Source organism: Phycodurus eques, chromosome 6, assembly GCF_024500275.1.
Source record: "Phycodurus eques isolate BA_2022a chromosome 6, UOR_Pequ_1.1, whole genome shotgun sequence".
Lineage (NCBI taxonomy): Eukaryota > Metazoa > Chordata > Actinopteri > Syngnathiformes > Syngnathidae > Phycodurus > Phycodurus eques.
In genome coordinates this window covers 19740769-19762043 of record NC_084530.1, presented here as the reverse complement: position 1 = coordinate 19762043, position 21275 = coordinate 19740769, and the positions used below count along the sequence as shown (strand labels likewise).

At 40.3% G+C, this 21275-nt stretch overlaps 1 protein-coding gene across 1 annotated transcript; it reads right to left on the bottom strand.

The window, feature by feature from the left end:
- Positions 1 to 2433: 2433 nt before the first annotated feature.
- Positions 2434 to 20514, bottom strand: LOC133404135 (rho GTPase-activating protein 19-like). Its single transcript, XM_061679769.1, is given in 13 exon segments — positions 2434 to 4503; positions 6262 to 6363; positions 6766 to 6826; positions 6828 to 6853; positions 7942 to 8031; positions 8294 to 8500; positions 10278 to 10343; positions 11321 to 11407; positions 12443 to 12669; positions 14003 to 14212; positions 14411 to 14491; positions 17401 to 17660; positions 20457 to 20514. Coding segments are annotated over 13 exon segments (1518 nt in total). The 5' UTR covers positions 20501 to 20514; the 3' UTR covers positions 2434 to 4446.
- Positions 20515 to 21275: the final 761 nt, after the last annotated feature.

Sequence of the window (21275 nt, the reverse complement as noted above, 5' to 3'; positions counted from 1 at the left end):
TTCCCCATATGGAACCCAACTGAGACAATTGAACCAAATTGAAGTAATTTAATGACACCTGGGGAAACATGTACAGGTGCTTTGAGTTTAGTAGATGATTAGTGTGTGACACTTAGTTTAAAACATTTATGGCCTGCAAAATTTGTATATACACATATACATAACATGCAAGGCACTTTTGTCAATTGTAAAATATGCGTAGCACATATAGTATTGAAATTATGGTACTCGAGGGCCCATGGTGCTACAAAAAATTTTTTTTAAAAGTATAAATAATACACATCAGTATAAAGAAGCTAAATAAAACTGTTACAGTATAAAAAATAAAAATTAAATGTGTAAATATCAAAGATTAGGAGACGTGAAACATAGCCAAAGTCTGAGTATCAAGGCACGTAAGACATTTTCAAATTAGAAGGCAGTGTGGAGAGGTGTGCGGTGTGTGTGCATGCGCATGGGCAGAGGGTGAAGAGAGTTCAGCTTCCTGACAGCCTGATGGATAAAACTGCCCTTAAGTCGGCTTGTCCTGGCCCGCAGACTCCGCAGTCTCCTCCCTGATGGCAGGAGACTGAAGAGCCTGTGTGATGGATGGGTGACATCCACAGCTATGTGGAGGGCCTTGCGGGAGAGGCGGGTGCTGTAAATGTCCTGCAGGAAGGCAAGAGAGGTTCTGATCATCTTCTCAGCTGCCCTCACTATGTGATGGAGAGTCTTGCGGGAGGATGCGGTGCAGGCTCCGTACCAATGTATGATTTATTGAAATACAGTATTTTTTTTTTTTTTTTTTTTTTTTAAATAGTCATGTTTTTTTGTGATGGCCACCTGCTGTTTATTGATTTAAAATATGTATCTAATTATAAATTACGTTTTTTTTTTTTTATTAGAGGAACTACAGTACTTTTAAAAAACAGCTGTCAACAAGTGGATTTGGTCTTTTTTTTTTTTTAAACAATTTATTGAAATGATGACCAATTAAAACTGATCTATAGGAAACGTGTATTTTTAAGATCAAAATTTATTTATATGAGAAACTACATTTTTCTAAACAGTAACTCGTTTTTTTTTACCTATATGAGTGGACCACATGGTCTTTTTTATTAATGTTTTTCATTTGCTTCCATTCATTCATTCATTTTCCAAACTGCTTATCCTCACTGGGGTCGTGGGCATGCTGGAGCCTATCCCAGCTATCGTCGGGCAAGAGGCGGGGTACACCCTGAACTGGTCGCCAGCCAATCGCAGGGCCCATATAAACAAACAACCATTCGCACTCACATTCACACCTACGGCCCATTTAGAGTCTTCAATCAACCTACCGTGCACGAGTAGACTACAAATCCTAAAATAGTTGGCGGTCATCCCTTCCTGTATGTTAAGAGTCATTTATAAACAGTACAGTAGGTTCCTGTGGTTCTCACAAATATGAAAATGTTCCTCGATTTCAGCATTCAAAATCACGTTCATAGGATTTCGACACAATTGTACTTCAGGTATATGGACGTCATTAAATGTTATTATTCTTGTTTTCTGTAAATTTGCAGCAAACCTTATGATTAGCTGGCTCTCGGCATAGTCCGGAATGAGATGGCTCAAGCGGACGCCGCCACTGAAAAAGATCTAAAGAATGGCCTGTTTAGGCATCAGATTTTCCATCTCAACTAATAAGAAACATACGGGCATTTTTCTACCGAAGAGTCACAGTTTCAGTCACAAATTTGCTATTGATTTACACAAATTTATGCCTGAAGTCCATTTTGGGCTGTTTGCGACATAAAAAGTGCCGTAAAAACGTTCATTCTTACAAACTAGGCCTCATTTTATTTTATTTCAAATGTCTATCCAATGGTATCCTCTATTTTGATCGACAGGTGGTTTGAAATTTTCAGTAACATACCCAAGTACAGTTTACGAAGGCTAAGCTAACCAGCGGTCGTCAGTGCTTTCCCCACATACATTGCCATATAGCTATTTAAGACATTTTCAATATTCATTTGAAATAGACATGAAAACCCATCTGTCATTTATTTACAATTCAGGATTAGATTTCCAAAAATCTAATTCTCTAACTTTTAAAGTTAGATAATTAACGTATCTAGGAGAGTCAAAATATTAGAAAAAGGTGTACACCTGATGAAAACTACAACAATACAAATACTTTTCGATCACTCAAAATAATGACACCGTTTTTCATGGTCATTTTGAATCTAATGAAGCGACCAACGGTTCAGGTGACGTCATCGCCAGCAGCGAGGGCAAGTACTACCACTGTTGCGACAGGTCGCCCTCTGGTGGACACATAGGAGCATTACAGATGCGCTTCGTAAGGGACTGGCTGATAGGCTGCTGATGAGCTCTAATTGATTCACAATGAACGCGGACAGAGAGAAAATAAGAGTTTTTAAGAAAAGTTTTAATCTAAAAGTGGACTTTGGCCAGTGAACATGTTATTTAATTCTAAAATTTGACAAGAAAAGATCACAACGCCTAAAGAGGAACTTTCTCCCGAAGGCTCGTTAGGTTGACTCTAGTAAACATAACACAAACATTTCACATTCACACGACAACAAGTTAAGATTCTCACAAAAAAAAAAGTTCCCAGGTAAAAATCAAGTTTGTATGTTAATGCTGCCGACTTAATCAATTCTGACGAGGAAGTTCATTTTGCACGTTCCACAAAGCCATTAACACAACCTGCATACAACTTTCCCTAAACTGAAAGTAGTATATCTTCTCGGCCATTCATCGATAACCTACTAGCAAGACAGTCGTTCTACTAGTGTGCTGAATTGTCTTACTAATGAGGACAAAGCGCATAAAGATGGTACATGGACAATTCAGTGCTGGGATTCTTCCACAAAGCCAGCCAATCACTGGCTCTCACTTACGCTGATGACTTTAGATTCACAGCCTCATATGACTGCCCCCATTCCACCCAAACAATATCCCTCCTTTCCAGTTTAGACGCAAAAAAAGTCCACTTCTCTGCTCACTCAAACATCCCTTTCTTCCTTTAGCTGACCAAATGTGGAAAAACAGACCCAAACAAAGTGTAACAAAATAAAACCAGTAACAGCAATTCTACCTGTAAACAAACAGACTACTGACTACAGTACTTACATTTTCTTCATAAACTGTGTTTGATTGGTTGGAGCTGCCTGTTGCCAACAGGGAAATGCAGGTAGTTTGACATGGCGACAACATGTCAATAACACATTGGCCACACCCCAAATATGATTAAATGTCATATTGACTAGAAGTGAATGTATCTAGTCAAGTCACCCAATCAGTCTGTCAAGGCTCAGCTAGCTAGCGGTCATAGCGTCATGTATGTTAGCAGCCATTTACAAACAGTACTGTCTGCAAATTCTATGCTAACTGCCTTACTGTATGGTAGTCATTGTTTATCAACAGTACCATCGGTGAAGGCTAAGCTAGGTGGTGGTCAGAGCTTTCTGTATGGTGGCAGTCATATATAAACAGTAGAGTTGACGAAGAGTAAGCTGCTAGCATGTCACCACTTGCTGTACTGAGGTGATCATATATAAATCGCATAGTCTGAGAACGCTACGCTAGATGGTGGTGAAAGCTTCCTGTACAGTGGCAGCCATTTATAAACAGTGTAGTCTACGAAATCTGCGCTAGCTCGTGGCCATCGCTTCCTGTATGGTAACAGTTGTTTATATAAACACTACCGTCTGTGACAGCTGATGGTCATCACATCCTGAATAGTAAGGGTTTTTTTTATATATAGTAATTATAACAACAACAATAAGGATAGTATTTTACAAAAGTGGCTATTATGTATGGTAGTGGTCACTTATAAATGGCACAGTTTACAGAGACTATGCTTTCTAGCAGTTAGCACTTCCTCTATGATAGTAGTCTTAAATGGTGGAGCCCGTCAAGGCTTGGCTAACTAGCAGTCATACCTTTCCGTATGGTAGTGGTCAATTAAACAAGGTAAAGCTCAGAAATCCCAAGGTATATAGCAGTCGTCACTTCCTGTACGATAGTAACTTATGAACAGGACAGTCATTGTGGGCTAAGCAAGCTAGCGGTGATCGCTTGTACACTCGCAACAATTCACTTTTTTTTTTTTTTAAACGAAAAACCCAAAATATACTTAAAAAATAATAATTTAAATACAAATAAAAATCATGGTTTCGCTTGATATGGGCCTGTTTAAATCCGAAAGTACCACAAAGTGTTAAAAATATTTTTAAACTCTCAAATTACCATGGTAGCTGATGTCAGTCAGAAACACTCAGCGGCCATTTCATGAGTGACACCTGACTAGCATGAGCTGGTGTACCTACTGAAGTGTCCAGTATGAGTAAACAATAGTACAATATTAAGACAGATTAATAGTTTGAAAATATCATAGTGCTGGAGCTGGAGGATGAAGCCATCGCCACGCAGACCAGGAATTGGCGGCTGCAGCGGCGTCTACAGCGAAACCTCCTGAGATGGCGAGAACAATCTGGCCACAGACGAGGGTGTGTCCTGATGAAACATGGACACATCAGGCTGGAAGTGGCAAGTGTCTGTAATGTGTGTGTGTGTGTGTGTGTGTGTGTGTTTGTTTGTTTGCATTCCTGTGTGTCTTTGTGTTTTCGTTTGCGCGTGTGTGTTTGAGATGATGTGCATGTTCATGTTTGTACGTTTATGCTGGTGTTAGTTTGTGTTCATTTTTTGTGTTATTGTATGTGTGTGTGTGTGTGTGCGCGCGTTTGGGTATATTTTGTGCACGTGCGTTTGTGTTAATATGAGTTTGTCCATGACTATGTTTACATTTGTGTTACTGTATGAGAGTACCTGTTTGTATGAGCTTACGTGTGTGTACACGCGCTAGTTCATTTGCGAGGGTTCGTGCGTCCCTTCCTGGAAGCCAACACCTTATCGTGGTGGAGGGGTTTGTGTCCCCCAATGATCCTCGGAGCTATGTTGTCTGGGGCTTCACGCCCCTGGTAGGGTCACCCATGGCAAACAGGTCCTAGGTGAGGGACCAGACAAAGCACGGCTCCCAAGACCCCTATGAAGAATACATTAAATGGATCTAGGTTCCCCTTGCCCGGAGGTGGGGCTCGAGGGCGAGCGCCTGCTGGCCGGGCCATAGGCCCGGCCGGGCACAGCGCGAAAGGATAACGTGAGTCCCACTTCCCATGGGCTCAGCACCTGCGGGAGGGGCCATAGGGGTTGGGTGCAGTGCGAGCTGGGCGGTGGCCGAAGGCAGGGTCGTTGGGGATCCCATCCCCGGCTACAGAAGCTGGCTCTAGAGATGTGGAATGTCACCTCTCTGGCAGGGAAGGAGCCCGAACTGGTGTGAGGTCGAGAAGTTCCGACTAGACTAGTCAGGCTCGCCTCTACACACGGCTTGAGCTCTGGTACCAGTCCTCTCGAGAGGGGTTGGACTCTCTTCCACTCTGGAGTTGCTCAAGGAGAGAGGCGCCGAGCAAGTGTGGGTATACTTATTGCGTCTGTACGTTGGGGTTTACCCCGGTGGACGAGAGGGTAGCCTCCCTCCGCCTTCGTGACAGTGAGATCTGGAAGGGCGTGATGGGATCAGAACCAGAGCGGTGTTCTGATATTGGACTTCTGTGCTCATCACAGATTGTCCATAACGAACACGATGTTCAAGCATAAGGGTGTCCACATGTGTACTTGGCACCAGGAGACCCTTGGTCGCAGTTCGATCGACTTTGTAGTCGTGTCATCGGACCTGCGGACGCATGTCTTGGACACTCTGGTGAAGAGAGGGGCGGAGCTGTCAACTGATCACCACCTGGTGGTGAGTTGGCTCCGATGGTGGGAGAAGATGCCGGTCTGACCTGGCAGGCCCAAACGTATTGTGAGGGTCTGCTGGGAATATCTGGCAGAATACCCTGTCAGAAGGAGTTTCAACTCCCACCTCAGACAGAACTTTGCCCATGTTCCGGGGGAGGCAGGGGACATCAAGTCCTTGTGGACCATGTTCCGCGCCTCCATTGCTGAGGCGGCCGACCGGAGCTGTGGCCGTAAGGTGGTCGGTGCCTGTCGTGGCGGCAATACCCGAACTCCTCCACGTGGATGGAGGGTTTGTGCGCGCTAGTGTGTGTGTGAGTGTTAGTGTGCATATTCGCGTTTGTGCGTGCATTCGTGTTATTGTGTGTGCGCCCCCATTTGCATGTATTAGCGTGCTTGTTTGCATTTGCGTGTGTTTCGTTTTTTTCGCGTCTCTTCCTGTATGTGCATGCATGTTTGCTTTGTTCTTGTGTGCGCTACCTTGTACATTTTCACAGCTTTGTCCCTGTGAAAGTCAAAGTCAGGATTTTTCAACACTAGCCCCACCCTGCAGTGCCTGCCACCATTCAGAGGACTTTTCACCTGCGCACACACACACACACACACACACACACAGAGCATTTTGCCTAACTGTCCACACATTGATCTTGTAAGAAAGCCTAAACCTCACTTTTACTTTCTTAAATATTCTTGTTTGAAGTTTAATAAAATTAACCTAACCTGGATTAACCTAAAGCACTATGGTTGGTGATTAATGAAAATTATTTTCAAAAATGAGCCTTGCCTAATAATTCTGCACATGGTGTATATTCTATAATTTTTATATTTATGCACAAACGTGAAACTGCAGAATTTTACAGTGGCTTACAATAATAGTCAATATACTTTTTCGGAATAAAACCTCTTCCTCGTTTCTGATGAACACGTAGGCCAAGTACGCGACTGCATTTAATGTTGGTCATGATGGTGGTACGCATGGCTTACCTGCTGCATGATGACATTTTCTTTTTCGCGTTTGTGCGTTGCCCTGGCGACGACGTCCCGGCATCAGCTGATCGGCTCGAGCTTTACGCTGGAAAACGAGGAGAGTGCCATGTCGACATAACAAGCAGCAAAAGGAAGAGTGTGTGTGTGAGTGAGAGAATGGTGAGAGATAATGGTTAGTGCATTACAGCATATCTTAGCACAGACAGATGCAGTACAACCAAAACAACGAAAAATATTTGTCGCAGATTTTTTATTTTTTTTTCCCCTCACAACATTCTTCAATGAAATACAAGTGTAAAAAAAATATATATACATATATATATATATATATATATATATATATTAAACAGTCTACTAATTTTTGTTCATCCGTTTTTTGGGATGATGAGTGTTTTGTGTGTGTGCATTTTTATGTGTATAGCTGTTTTGGTTGTATGTTTTTGTTCATTCGTGTTGCTTTTTTTTATTGTCTATTTTTGTTTTGTATGTCTGATTTGATTTTGTCTGTTTTAGTTTGTGTGCATTTTCTTTTCTATTTGTAGGATTTAGGTTTTGTCTGTTTCATTGTGCTTTTTGTTTGTATTTTTTTGGTCATATTTGTTTGTGTATTCGTAGGCTTTGTTTATGCATTTTGTGTATTTGTACCTTGTGCATATTTGTGTTTGTATATTGATTTGTATTTGTGTGTCTATGTTCGTGTGCCTTTTGTTTATATGTTTTAGTAGGCGGTTTGGTTATGTATCTCGTTTGCATGTTTGCGTAATATAGTGTTTTTTTGTGTGTGCATATTGTGATGCTTTTTTGTGTCTGTTTTTAGTGTTTTGTTTGCATATTTTGCACGAGTTTATTTTTAGTTTGTGTGCTTGTGTAATTTTGTGATTTGTTTTTAGTATTTGTGCATTTTCTTGTGCCTTTGTTTGTGTGGTTTTATTTCTGTTTGTGTGTTTCTTGTGTCTGTATGAGTTTTTAGTTTGTGCATGCCATGCTATATGTCAGTTTTCGTTTTGTGTTTTCAGTTTTTTTTTTTTCAATTGAATGGTACGCTGTTGATACAGTAGAACCCATCGTTGTAATCCCCACATACCAGGGAAACTGGGCGCATGCACATAAGCATTACCGTGCACGTCTCTCGACATACAGACAATAATTAAAAACACAAATCAAAGACGCTACCTTGATGAGTCCTCCAAATGAGCGAGAGCGCGGGCGCTTCTTGCTGGGCCCATCGTGCTGGCTGGTGGCTGAGGCGGTTTGTTTGACCAACTGCACACACAGAAAATACACAAAGTAATAAGTATCTTTTGAGTACGAATAACTAGAGAATGAAATTTCTGTAGAAATTGCACGGGTGAGTGCCGAAGAACTGAACTGCTGTGGAATAAGCTCAACTGTTCTGCTTTCTGCTCAACAGAAAGTGAGACTTAAATGAAGTGTCTTAAATTGGTCAAGAAATGTGGGAGGAGGGAAATATGTAAAATATCTATATAAAATATCGTAACAGTTTAGTTTTAAATAGGAAGGCTACCTGTCGAATCAGCTTTTTCTTCTTAGCCGAGTCGGGCATGTTGTGGTGCACATGTCTGAAGAGCTCCTTGAGCGCCTCCTCTGTATACTGCTGAGCGGGCGACGGGCACTGATCCGGAGTGCCCCCGAGACCACCCGCCCGCCGCTTCAGTGGCGACGCCACCCGCCGGCCGGAGCAACTGCTCAGTGACAACAGCTCCAGGTCATCCTATAAGAGAGAGATGTTAGCAACCAAAAACATTTTCTTTTCTCTCGCCTCATTTTCTTCAGGAACGTTTTAAATAGGGGTGGGGGGGGGAAGCAGTGTACATAAGAATCACAACACAAATCACAACTAGACAATCCAGTTTGAACTATCGAGCTGCTCATAAACCCAGAACAAACCTTAAAATCTTACATAACCTATGGAATTAGTTTTTTATTTTATTTTTATAACCCATTTTGTTTTCTGATGTACCCCAGGAAGATAAGCTTTTACTAATGAATAAAGCTAATGGGGATACAATTAAAAAAATGAATTATAATCATCATCATTATATAATTACAATAATTATATAATAACAATAATTAGTATTATTATTATAGTAGTAGTAGTGACTACAATCACTACAATATCTACAATGTGTTTTGTTTCACACAAGATGTGACCACAGAGCCACCAAAGATGTTTAGGCTTTGTTTGTGACGACTTGGCATATTTTGAGTAAATGATATACAACATGTATTTAACTTTTGTACAACGACACCAGTAAAAGAAAACAAATTTGAGCAAGTTTGGCTTAACAAAAAACAAAAATCATGTCATCAAATCAGTCATGCTCATTAATGTAGCATACCCAGGAAAGTTAAACAGCTAACCTGTTTTCTGGGTTTGGTCACGTGAAGTTCCACGTATAGCAGATTGACAGCTGTGGGATAGAGACCGATCCGTGCCACAAATAACAGAAATAGTGACTAACTCACAACGCTCCCCCAGAAGGGTTTGTAATTGCCTATAGATAACATGTTACATAAACAAGTGTATTCAGTATTTAAATTATTTTGTACAAAAAAACCCTTCACATGAGGCTCATCAACAGTATTACTACCATCCTAAATAACACAAACCGACATGACCTCACACATGGGCAAACAAATATGCACACTAGCATACATACTACACAAACAATATAAAGGCATTTACACACAATAACAAATGTTAGGGAATAGAGGCAAATTGTAATGCCAAAGTAGATTACACAGGCTTTTGGTAGCTGCAGCAAAAGAGAAGCTAAAAAAAAAAATTAAAAAAAATCTCAATTCCTTCAAGCGAGATGCCTTCAAGGACTGCCCAAAAATCAGGCCAGCGCAAACACACATGAAAAAATACCATTAATGAAACCTCACAACAACACCAACATACCACAAGATGTCACCAAAGTTATACTTTTACAGCTTCGGCTTGAGCACAAAAACTGATGTTTTCAACAAATAACAGTGGATACGTTCTCCAAAAAGTCCACAAATAGGCGAATGCCAGACTGCAAAGACCCGTGGATTCACTGTCAGTGCTGCCTTGAGATATGAATTGAATGCATTCCGTGACTAGGCTTGTAACGGTCCAAGACAACCAATTTATGACACCGTGTCTTATAATTTGGCATAGCGACCATCGTGAACAACAATAAAAGTTGTGTAATCTGAGCTCTGCATAAATTAACACATTACAACGCAAGACAAAGATAATGACACTCAAACAAACAATACCAAGTTTTCGGTGAGTTTCTGCTTATCCGGTATAAAGATTATATATATATATATATTTTTTTATTTTTATTAATCGGCCGATTAATCGGTTATCAGAATTTCATTCTGCCAAATATCGTAATTGGCATTGGCCTAAAAAAAAGAAAATCCTTATTGGTCTGGCCCTACTAATCAATATGAATTATTGGGTGGAGGACTTTGATAGACAATCAATACAAATTGATCAGGCTTTGACCGACCTTGCTCTGCATGGCGGTGGTCTTCATGAAGTGGGCTCTGGCATGTTCCCTCAGGTACACTGGGGCCTGAAACACAAAAGGATCACACTAGTGAACGATGTGAGAATATGATAAAGTGTTTCATTTTGTTTCTCTGTTAGTGTTTTTGATTCTTCGTATGTGTTGTTTGGTTATTTCCTTTGTGTGTATTGTTTTGTTTTTATTTGTGTTTACTTTTTGTTTGTGTTTATACTGTATGTGTTTGTGTCATTTAAGTTTGTGTTTTCTTTGTATTTTGTGAGTTTGTGTGTGTTTTCAATTTGTGCATTTGTGTGAGACTTAATATTTCCAATTCCAGTTTCTTTGCACTATGCATAGATTGGAAAGCAACCTAAAAAATATTGTTTTATATATTTTCAGTCAGTATCACCTTTTTTTCCCTGATATTGTAAATAGTACAGTCTTCCTACAGTCAACAGAGAGAGATTCCACTTCTTCAAATCAAAATTGCATCAGTCATTTGCTCTATTGGAGTGCAGTAAGCCATTAAAAGCCTCTTTCAGAAAATAAAACTATGACATGAAATTGCTTCCTTGTCCAAAAATGGATAAATGAATAATCTGGAGGAAAACACAAAAAAAACTCAAACTTTCCAGTGTGGAGTCCAGAATGAAACCCATTGTCCCCAATTTGCATGATTTAGTCCAGTAAATAACACGGAATGTATAAATGTAGTTCAATTGCCCAAAAACGGTGACAATCATCAAAAGGTACAAATTGATGTAGATACTATATTAGTGATGTGGAAATTACAAAATCAGACAGATATTCCCACCTTTGGGAAGTTTCATTATATTTGCATTGATACAGTAAAATTATTATTATTATTATTTTATTTTTTAAGTAAGCAGGGCGGCTGCAAATGGGCAGCAGAGAGCACAGAAGGTTGACTTCTGTTTATGTGTTTGTATGCTTTGTTTGTGTGCATTTCTTGTTCATCAGTGTGTGTGTGTGTGTGTGTGTGTGTCTGTGTGTGTGTGTGTCCGCGCGGATATGATAATCACCCTAAAGAGTTTCTGTGAGTGTCTGATGAGGAAGGCCATACTGTTGTTGAGGGGCTTCAGATGGTCTTTCAGGTCGTTGGCTGTCATCTGCAGCAGGAGAACCACAAATACACACACACTTTGACTAACATACAAAAAGAATATTGAAAAATGTGTGAATCTAATAAAGTGTCTTCTGAGTAGGGTTGTGAAGGGTGTGGTTTTCGGTAAATTGCCATGAGAATTTAAGATGGGCAATTTTGGAAAGATTCCAAATTGGAAACTCTCTATGGGAAGAATGGGGGGAAAAAACTGGGAATTCAATATATGTGGAACCTTACCTGACCAATCCCAGGAAGCAGATTAGCCGACTTCCTATGTATGCTACGCTAATGCGAGTATGACTATTATCTGATGAAAATGTTTTTTTGGTTTTTTTTTAAAGCCGAGCTTGCTAAAATTTGGTTTTCTTTATGCCTGGTGTCTTCGGACAAAAATGATCCATCCCTCCATTTTCTATACTGCTTATCCTGGACAAAAATTAAATATATATTATTTAGTTATACAAATATATGTAAACACAAACGAAGCCGAAACATCAAATATTGTCATCTTTGGCGGCTCTGTAGTGACATTTTGTGAAAAAAGAGACATTGTTGACATTTAAAGTTCTTATGGTATTTTGTCTCGGTCCCATTTGCCAATGACCCGAATTGCCAAATGCACACGTAGACTGAGCATATATCACATTGATTGATGTATCAGATTATCCTATTTAAACTTAAATATTTAGTTTTGTCATAAGCAGACATCCATGCAAAATACATAACTCTCCTTGCCCACATGGCAGGGTACTGCAGTACCTTAATTGCTCCACCCCCCAAACTCCAGCGACAGTGTAACTGAAGCACACTTGTAACTCAAAGTTTGTCTCGCACTTTGGGGCAGTCATTCGTCAAGGTACCACTGTACCTGCATGAAATTTGGTTGTATTAGTCAAGATAATTTCAAAATTAAGAGCCAACCTTTAATTTTGTAGCTTTCTGGTTCGTTCCCATAAATTCGTGTTAAATTCCCATGGAAACGTTACGACTTTGAAAATTTCTGGAATTTTGCAAACGTACTTCTGAGAGTACGTCTTACATGTCGTGGCCAGAGCACGTGTGGGGCAAACATGAGAGCCAGGTTAAAGGCGGACATCTTGTTGGCATCCTGTTGCTTGGCGGTGTGGTACAGGAGGTCCAGCAGCAGCTTGAGCAGGGAGCGGTTGGCCGGCGGCAAGAGGAGGAAGAGGAGCTGCAGGGCCTCAGTCTGACGCTCCTTGTTGGGCGCCGATGTCTTGTTGCCATGCTCGTCCAGCAGCGTCATCTCTGGAAAAACAAAGGGCATCAAGTCTGTGTTTGGAATAGTGCTGGGGGAAAGGGGGAGAAAAATCAAATAACACACGAGCACACATCACCACTCTTCTGCTGCCCTCTTACATGTCCTGTACTATTCTAACATACTTCTCTGCCACTCGAAACCTTCGCGCGCAGTACCACAGTTCGTCACTGGGTACTCCGTCATAGGCTTTCTCTAGATCTACATACGCTCCTTTGACCTTCTCTGTACTTCATCAACACCCTCAAGGTAAATAATGCATCTGTGGTACTCTTTCTTGGCACGAAACCATACTAATGCTCGCAAATACTTGTCCTGCGTCAAGCCTCCACTACTCTTTCCCATAACTTCATTGTGTGTCTCATCAATTTTATTTCTCCTACAGCTCTGCACTGGCCATTATTATTATTATATCAATAATCAATAGGAGAATTGATCCTAAAAATATTCGATAGTGACACCCCTCGTTTGGAATCATTCCCTGTGTCCTAATTACTATCCAGGGACTTTTATATCTAGGACTAGATACGGAACTTATCAGTTAAATTAAAAATATTTGGGGAAAAAAAAAAAAAGTATCAGTTTGAACATCAAATATCTTGTCTTTGCAGTGTATTCAATTGAATACAGGTTAAAAATTATATGCAAATTATTGTATTCCGTTTTTATTTACAGTTTACATAACTTACCAAATTCATTGGAATTGGGGTTTGTAGTACCATGTTGTTCCGCAACATGTCAGGCAGCGTTGACGTCTACGAGAAGGTTTATAATTACATAACATTCATGTAAATTTCTGTTAGCCTGTCTATGTTGTTTCATACCATGTTAGTATTAAGCTATTTGACTTTCATTCGACAAAATGATATGGTTCAGTTTTCTGGTTAAGGGCTATACAAATAAACTTGACTTAATACATCCATCCATCCATTTTCTGTACCAGAGTGTTTATTTTCCTTGTAAACTTAAACTGGAAGAAACAAATAAACAGCTTGAAGCAAGCACGTTTGACCTCTTATTTGGAGAACCATTGGAGTGAGATTTTGAGCGGCGCTAAGGTGTTTTAACAAGTTTAATGTTTAAAGTATTTGGGAGGAATAAAACTATTTTTAAAAATGTTTTTTTTTTTTGTAATGGGGTATCTACAAGTACATAATAGATTTTCACATATGGCGGGTGGGCCTGGAACGTAGCCACTGCAATAAATTCACTATTCCACAACACATGGGGATCGAATTCCTTACAAATCATTCAGTCAACATTGATTATTATGCCAAGTTCCCATGAAGATGTGCGCATTGGTGTAGCCATGTTAAGCCCTACCAGCGATCTTGAGGTGGGCGTGGAAGTGTCTGTGCGTGAGCAGGGGCTCGGGCAGTTCCCCCAGGAATGTCTTGAGCAGTGTGGCTGCGTCGTTTGGATGGAATCCTCCAGACTGCAGGTCCACGTCGGCCCCACTGGTCAGGAGCTCCTTCAGGGCCTGCTGCCGCACGCTGTTGCCCGGAACCCGGAACAAACCCTCCACATGCAGATCTGGGCAGGAATAAAAGAGGGTAAACCAGGGCTTACACTGAGTGCAGTGAAACATTGTGACTTAAGGAAGGAAGGAGGAACGTTGTATATGTATTTATATGTGTGTGTGTGTGTGTGTGTATATATATATATATATATATATATATATATATATATAAATAATAAATAAATTTTAAAAAAACAGTCGTGTGGACTTACTTTTACTGAGGTATTCAATGAGCCGGTAGATGTGAGACACGCCACTCTCTGACAGCGCAGTCCCAAACATGGCGCCTTTATCTGGGACACAAAAACACAGTCACTCACAAAATGCTCTATTATTGCAATTATAATGGGGGTCAGTTATCTGCGGATTTTCGCAATTCGTGGTCTGGCCCCATCCCAATCACCCCATGAATAGCGGGGGTCCACTGTACATCCTAATGTACTCTCCGGTTACTCTACAAAGTTCATCCTCCGTCCTACCTTATTCACTTATTAATTTTACATCCCACCAAATGTTATTCTAGATCAGGGGTGTCAAACACACGGCCCGGGGGACAAAACCGGCCCGCTAGGAAGTACAATCCGGCCCACAGGATGAATTTGAAAGTGATAAAATGCACAAGACAATGTGGTTGTGGGGAATACGGATGATTTTGAGAATTTTTGTGCTCATGTATAAAACTGAGCGGAAATAAGTCCTAGGTCTTTATATGTTGATATAATTTTAATGTGCAATACTAACTTTTTCAGTTCCAAATACATGTGACTTAATGTTTTGTACCTTAAAATACAATCACTGTGATGAGTTATTACGCAAACAGGTAGGTGACAAATTGAAGCGAAATTTGAAATCCGAGGTTGTATTGTAAAAGGATTAAAAAAATATATTTATTAACTCTAGAAGGATTTTCTACTTGTTTTGTTTTGCATAAAACAAAAATGGAAAAACTTTTATTAAAATATTAAGTATGATTTTAGTGGTCCGACCCCTTTGACATCAAATTAGGCTTTATGTGGCTTCTGAACTACAATGAGTTTGATACCACTGTTCTAGAGCCTACTGTACTCTATACTGTCATTCCACATCATACTTCATTCCCTTATTTATTCAGAATGTTTTACCAACTTAATTATATTCAATTGTACTACACGTTATTCTGTATCCTAATTTAGTCACTCATTTGTTGACAATTTTTTAAATCTAGAGTATCATTCTCAGTTGTACTTTTGTCATAGTTACACTCTACTAAGTGTTATATTCTACAGCCTAACTTAATTTTACTAAATGTTAGTCTGTGTCCTATTTTACTGTACTAAGTGTCAGACAAATTATATAAATACTTTTTGAGAACTATAAACAAACTTGGACTGAAGAAGTTTTATGTAAAACAAAATTAGGAATATATTGTATAACCTGTTTAAAATAGTTTACAGTCCAGAAATGTATGTTACTCTAAACCTAACTAGAGTTCAGAGATCTGTCTGTGCTCAGCTCAGATGTGGTATCCTTCCTCTTGCTCTGGAAACAGGTCGCTTATGTGCTGTACCGGAGGAGTGAACGTGTTTTCTGTGCGCAAAAGACATTTACTCTGTGTTTGCCGTCGTGTACAGTATATTTGTATCCAAAGGCAACTTTTTGTTTAGCTTTTTTTCCAAAAAAACCAAAAAAAACATGTCAGACTACAAGACAAATTTGGTCTTTCACGATTGCACTATGTTATACTACTGCAATAAAATCTTTTATTCCGATACCACTGCATCCAGTCTTTTACAATCACTGGGTTTTATCTTGTCAACTCAAACGCGGCCGGATACACTCGTTAACATGGCGACAATGGATCGCGCAGAGTGTACTAGAAGAACAAAATGGGGAAAAACATGTGGTGGTGGTCACCGGTGCTCTGGAGAGGACTTTCCTATAAGGATTGCTTGAGGTATGTTCATGTACTTTTAATAAGATACGGCTCACAAGCAGGCAACAAAACATATGTAGCCTAGCAAGCTAGTGCAAGCACTAACGGTTGTATGTAAACATGCCGGCGTTCTATCAAATCATGTTCTCAAGTTTCGGTGTGTGAAGTAATTTAATTACATTAAGTTAGCACTCATTATTTCTGTCATGCTGCAATGTTGGTTTGACCTTACTGATTAGAATAGTCAGACTGACCTGACTAGAGAATACTTTTGAAGATACTCCGTATACAGCACACAAGTATATACAGTAAATGAACAAGTCATTTAAATAGACGCATTGCTCAATCTTGTGATGGGATATAATTTTTTTTAAACTCGCTGATCGGCCCCAAAAATCCTGATGGTGTAAAGCCTAAAAGACACACCACAAACTGACGTGATATTACACATGGGCACTAACACTTTACACAAACGGTACAAGTCATTAAACTCACCTTTTGGCATTTACACACAATAATAAATGTTAGGGAATAGAGGCAAATTGTGACAGCAAAATGGACCACATAGGCTAGCGCTATATTCCAATCATCACTCGAACAAACCCCGAAAACGGTTTAGTGGACTTCCTCCGTATGTCGCGATAAGTAGCGTAACAATCAGTTGATGACGTGATGGATTGAAGCTGAATTTGCAAAAAAAATAAAAAATCTCTTTATGCCTGGTATCTTCAGACAAATGTTATATCATTCATTTATACAAATATTATATATGTAAACAATAATGAAGCCTAAACTTTGGATATTGTCATCTTTGACACCTCTTGAAGACATCTTGTGTAAAACCAAAGACATTGTGGACACCTAAAGTTTCTATGGGTGCTTTTTCCCGGTCTCCTGTAGGATTCCGCCATTTACGCTGAGGCAGTGCTTTGACCTGTTATGCCGAATACGTAAGTTGGTGGCACATATACCCTATCACTAGCTCCATTGGGAGGGAAGCAAAAACAAACTGACTTTCACTTTTGACTGCATGAGGTGCATTCAAGGACGACCAACAAAACAGGACACCTCAAACACAGATTAAAAAATTACCATTAATGAATTAAACCTAACAACATGACCGCCAAAATTTCACAAGATATCTCCAAATTATTACTCATTGCTTTGGCCTAAGCAGAAAAACAACTAATGGGTGAATTTTTCAGAGGATACACACACAAAGAAAAAAAAATATTCAGTGAATACGCAAATTTACAAATTCTAACCAAAAACAAAAGGTTTGTCTCCAACCTTTGCGCTTGAGGAAGTTGAACGAGCGGAAGAATCCGGGGGTCTTGGGGCCCTCCTCGCCGAGGAGCTGGGAGAACTCGGCGCCAGGAAGGTCGATGAGGCGAGTGATGTTGCTCAACACGAGCTCCAGGAACATGTCGGCATTCGCATGTCGGAGCTTTTCCACAAAGTAGTCCGGGTTGAAGATGACGGGCGGGCGGGCAGCGGCGCGGGACCCTCCTAACAAATCATCCTGATGGACCACCACATTGGAGTGCCTGCTTTTGAAGGAGGGACATCACACACAGGTTTATTAGCACTTGCATACTGTTCAGGTAGAATTTGACCCATTTTGACATTTGACAGCAAAAAAAAAAAAAATATACAAAATTGCATCCTGAAATTTGATGACTTTGCCCGAAGTGACCCAAAATACACAAGAATGAAAAGATTTTTAAAATGCCAGTTCTTTTGTACGGGCACTACAAAATTTGTAAGCACTGAGGCTGTTCTGCTTCAAATTTGACCCATCTCGACTGAAACAGATAATAGATTTACCAGTGAGTTTTAAATGAAGGTAAATGGTGGAAAGTTTGAACTACAAATGATATAAATATATATTTTTGTTTATGGAACAGCGTTCACGGGGAAGTTTAAAGTCTTCAGAGCTTGCTGTGTTCCCACCATATTTGCACAGGTTCTCGCAGCAACATGCACCTGTTGGTCTTTGAGGGGACATGGGGGGGAATCTGGAAACAGTGAAAGATCAAGACCAAGTCATGTATGTGTATCTTTCTAAGTGTTCACAGGAGCATTTGAAACAGTCCTGAGAACTGTCTGTATTCCTACCACATTTTCACAGGTTCCTGCAGAAACATGCACTTGTTAGTCTTTGAAGAGTCATGGGGCTCGAAATAGTGAAAGAGTCCAAGTTATTGTATTGTACATTATGTGTATTTTTAAAGAACTGTGGGGACGGTGTTCACAGGGGTGCTTGAAACAGGGAACTGTCTGTGTTCCCACAAAAATAACCATTCACCTGTTGGTATTTGATTAGGTCATGGGGGAATCTTGAAGCACAGGAAGAGTAAAACAGCACAAGAATGATCATACAAACTAAACATAAGGAACAGAAGTCATAGCGTGCCTTAACAAGCGCGAGATGTAAACCTGCAAAAACAAGTACCAGCAATGTAGCATAATCAAAATAAACAAATTACACTGTCAGTGTATTCGATCAAGAGATATACTGCAAGCTCATGATGCTACCTGAGCTGACATTTCAGTGACTGAGGTTCTGGCAGACAAACTGCAAAAGACAAAAACCTCATGATGTTTTTATCCAAGAACGACTCGTGAAAAACAGTAAATACATTTTCCTGTTTACCAGGTATGGTCATGCGACGTTCCGCGTATAGTAGGTATGCGTGTATTGGCGGCTGAATGGACCTCGAAAGTGGTCACTCAACAAGCCACACTCTAGATCGCACATTTTGAATGGTTGTGGAACCGCTGTTTTCTATGCTTCACTGCATTCACGTTTTTTCACGTTAGCACTATACACCTACTGATGACATACAACACGTCCTAGTTTGAATCACAACTTTGACATTTCTCACAAGAGCAAGGACACACTTTATAAGACTGAGACAACCGTTACAGAATTTAAATTTGACAAACCGCCCTCAAAACCTTTAGACGAGTAAGGCTGTTTTTTAAAATCCATGTCACAGTATTTCCTAAATATTTTTCTATGTTTCTGCCAAATTTGATGTAAATGTGTCGACAAAGAGACACATTTTTTGGACTCACAACTGGCCAGATGTTATCCGACCTGGCATGATGGCTCTTTTTTATCTGTCAATAACAATGCTCATTTCATGAATTTTATTAACTGCAAATGCCTTTTAACTGTGCTATGAGGACCCGGGTTCAGATCCGGCCTCGCCTGTGTGGAGTTTGGATGTTCTCCACATGCCTGCGTGGGTTTTCTCCGGGTACTCCGGTTTCCTCCCACATCCCAAAAACATGCACGGTAGGTTGATTGAAGACTAAATTGCCCGTAGGTGTGAATGTGAGTGCGAATAGTTATTTGTTTATACTGTATGTGCACTGCGATTGGCTGGCGACCAGTTCAGGGTGTACGCCGCCTCTCGCCCGAAGATAGCTGGGATAGGCTCCAGCATGCCCATGACCCTAGTGAGGATAAGCGGTACGGAAACTGTCTGGATATTTATTCACTGCCATGTACAGTTACAATTTATGAAGTGTTTGTTCATTCTCAGCTCTGAATTTAAGTTTTGTATACATGGCACCCATATAAAAATGATGTACAGCAACTCATTACATAGCCTTATTGACTGCATTTTACTACATTTATATTACATTACATTTGTACAGTACATTACTTCATTCAAAGGAGGTTTTCAGATTATTTTGTGTGGAAAATTTCTATTTAATATTCATTGTTGCTTCCAATTATTTTTATAATCCCGAGATTTACCCATTTATGCTTCACGCAACGACTGGAATTAATAAATTGATTAGAAATGATTAACATCATATTTATGTCTATTTCTGTGTTCAGCAAGCTTTGTAATGATGCCACCCTTTTGAAAATATGGTAAAGAGTGAATAAATTATGAACGTTGGAATCTCGGATTCAACAACAACAACAACAACAACAAAGGTTACACTTAAAATCTCGCATTAAGACGTTGGCCAGAAATTGGTGCAGTTCCACCGGTTTTAAAAATTCATAACGGTCTGAATATTTATCACAGGAAAATGATACTTATATCACTGGAATCCTACTCGCGAGATATATCTGTTAATGCTGGTCTCGTGTAAATCAATTCAACTTGTACATTTGACACACATACCTACTGTTAGCCTGGCAGCTAACGCACGCGAGTGACAGGACAGCAGCGGTCAGGCACTCGTAGTGACAGTCGTTCGGATATTCGCGCTCACGGCTCGAGTGTTACACGGTCAGATTTAGGACACGATAGCGTGGGATCCTCCGTCGACGGGAACAGCAACGGTACTTAGGAATGTGGGCACGGAACCTTGTTTACCTTGTATTTGGCGTAACTTCGTCGGCGTCCTGACCCGCAGCCATGTTCACTCGCTTCGAATCCGCCGCTGTTATTCCGCAGACCCCGCCCAAATCTTCAGCCATTGGTCAGTTGCCGATTAAGGGCGTGGCGAGAGTGGGTAATGGTTGGCGTGCACCGCTGTGTGATTGGTCAGTTTAAATTTGCTAAAACAACAAACTTGCTTTAATCAGAATCAGAATCAGAATCATCTTTATTTGCCAAGTATGTCCAAAACACACAAGGAATTTGTCTCCGGTAGTTCGAGCCGCTCTAGTACAACAGACAGTCAATTTACAGAACACTTTGGGGACATAAAGACATTGACAAAATACAATTGTGCAAAAAGATGCAGAGTCCTCTAGCACTTAGAGCAGTTCGAATGATTAATATTGCAATAGTCCGGTGCAATGACCATTGTGCAAAGGGCGCTGAGACTTCAAGGAGTGTATGCGGTTTAAAGTGACGAGTAGTGCGATCATCTGGGACAATGTTGGTTGTGCAAATGTTACAGATACTCCTCAAACAGTGTGCAAATGGAGCAGATGCTACTCTGGCATGAGTGGCCAGTGTATGCAAATAGTGCAGCATGGCGAGACAACTACAGTGAGTGCACGAGTCATACATAATTGGCCCCACAGAAATGTGACAACGAACTCAAGTCAAAAAATTGCCAGCTTGTTGTAATGGAATTATAGGTTAGGTGTTTAAGAAGTTGATCGCAAGAGGGAAGAAGCTGTTGGAATGTCTACTAGTTCTAGTTTGCGTTGATCGGTAGCGCCTACCTGAGGGAAGGAGCTG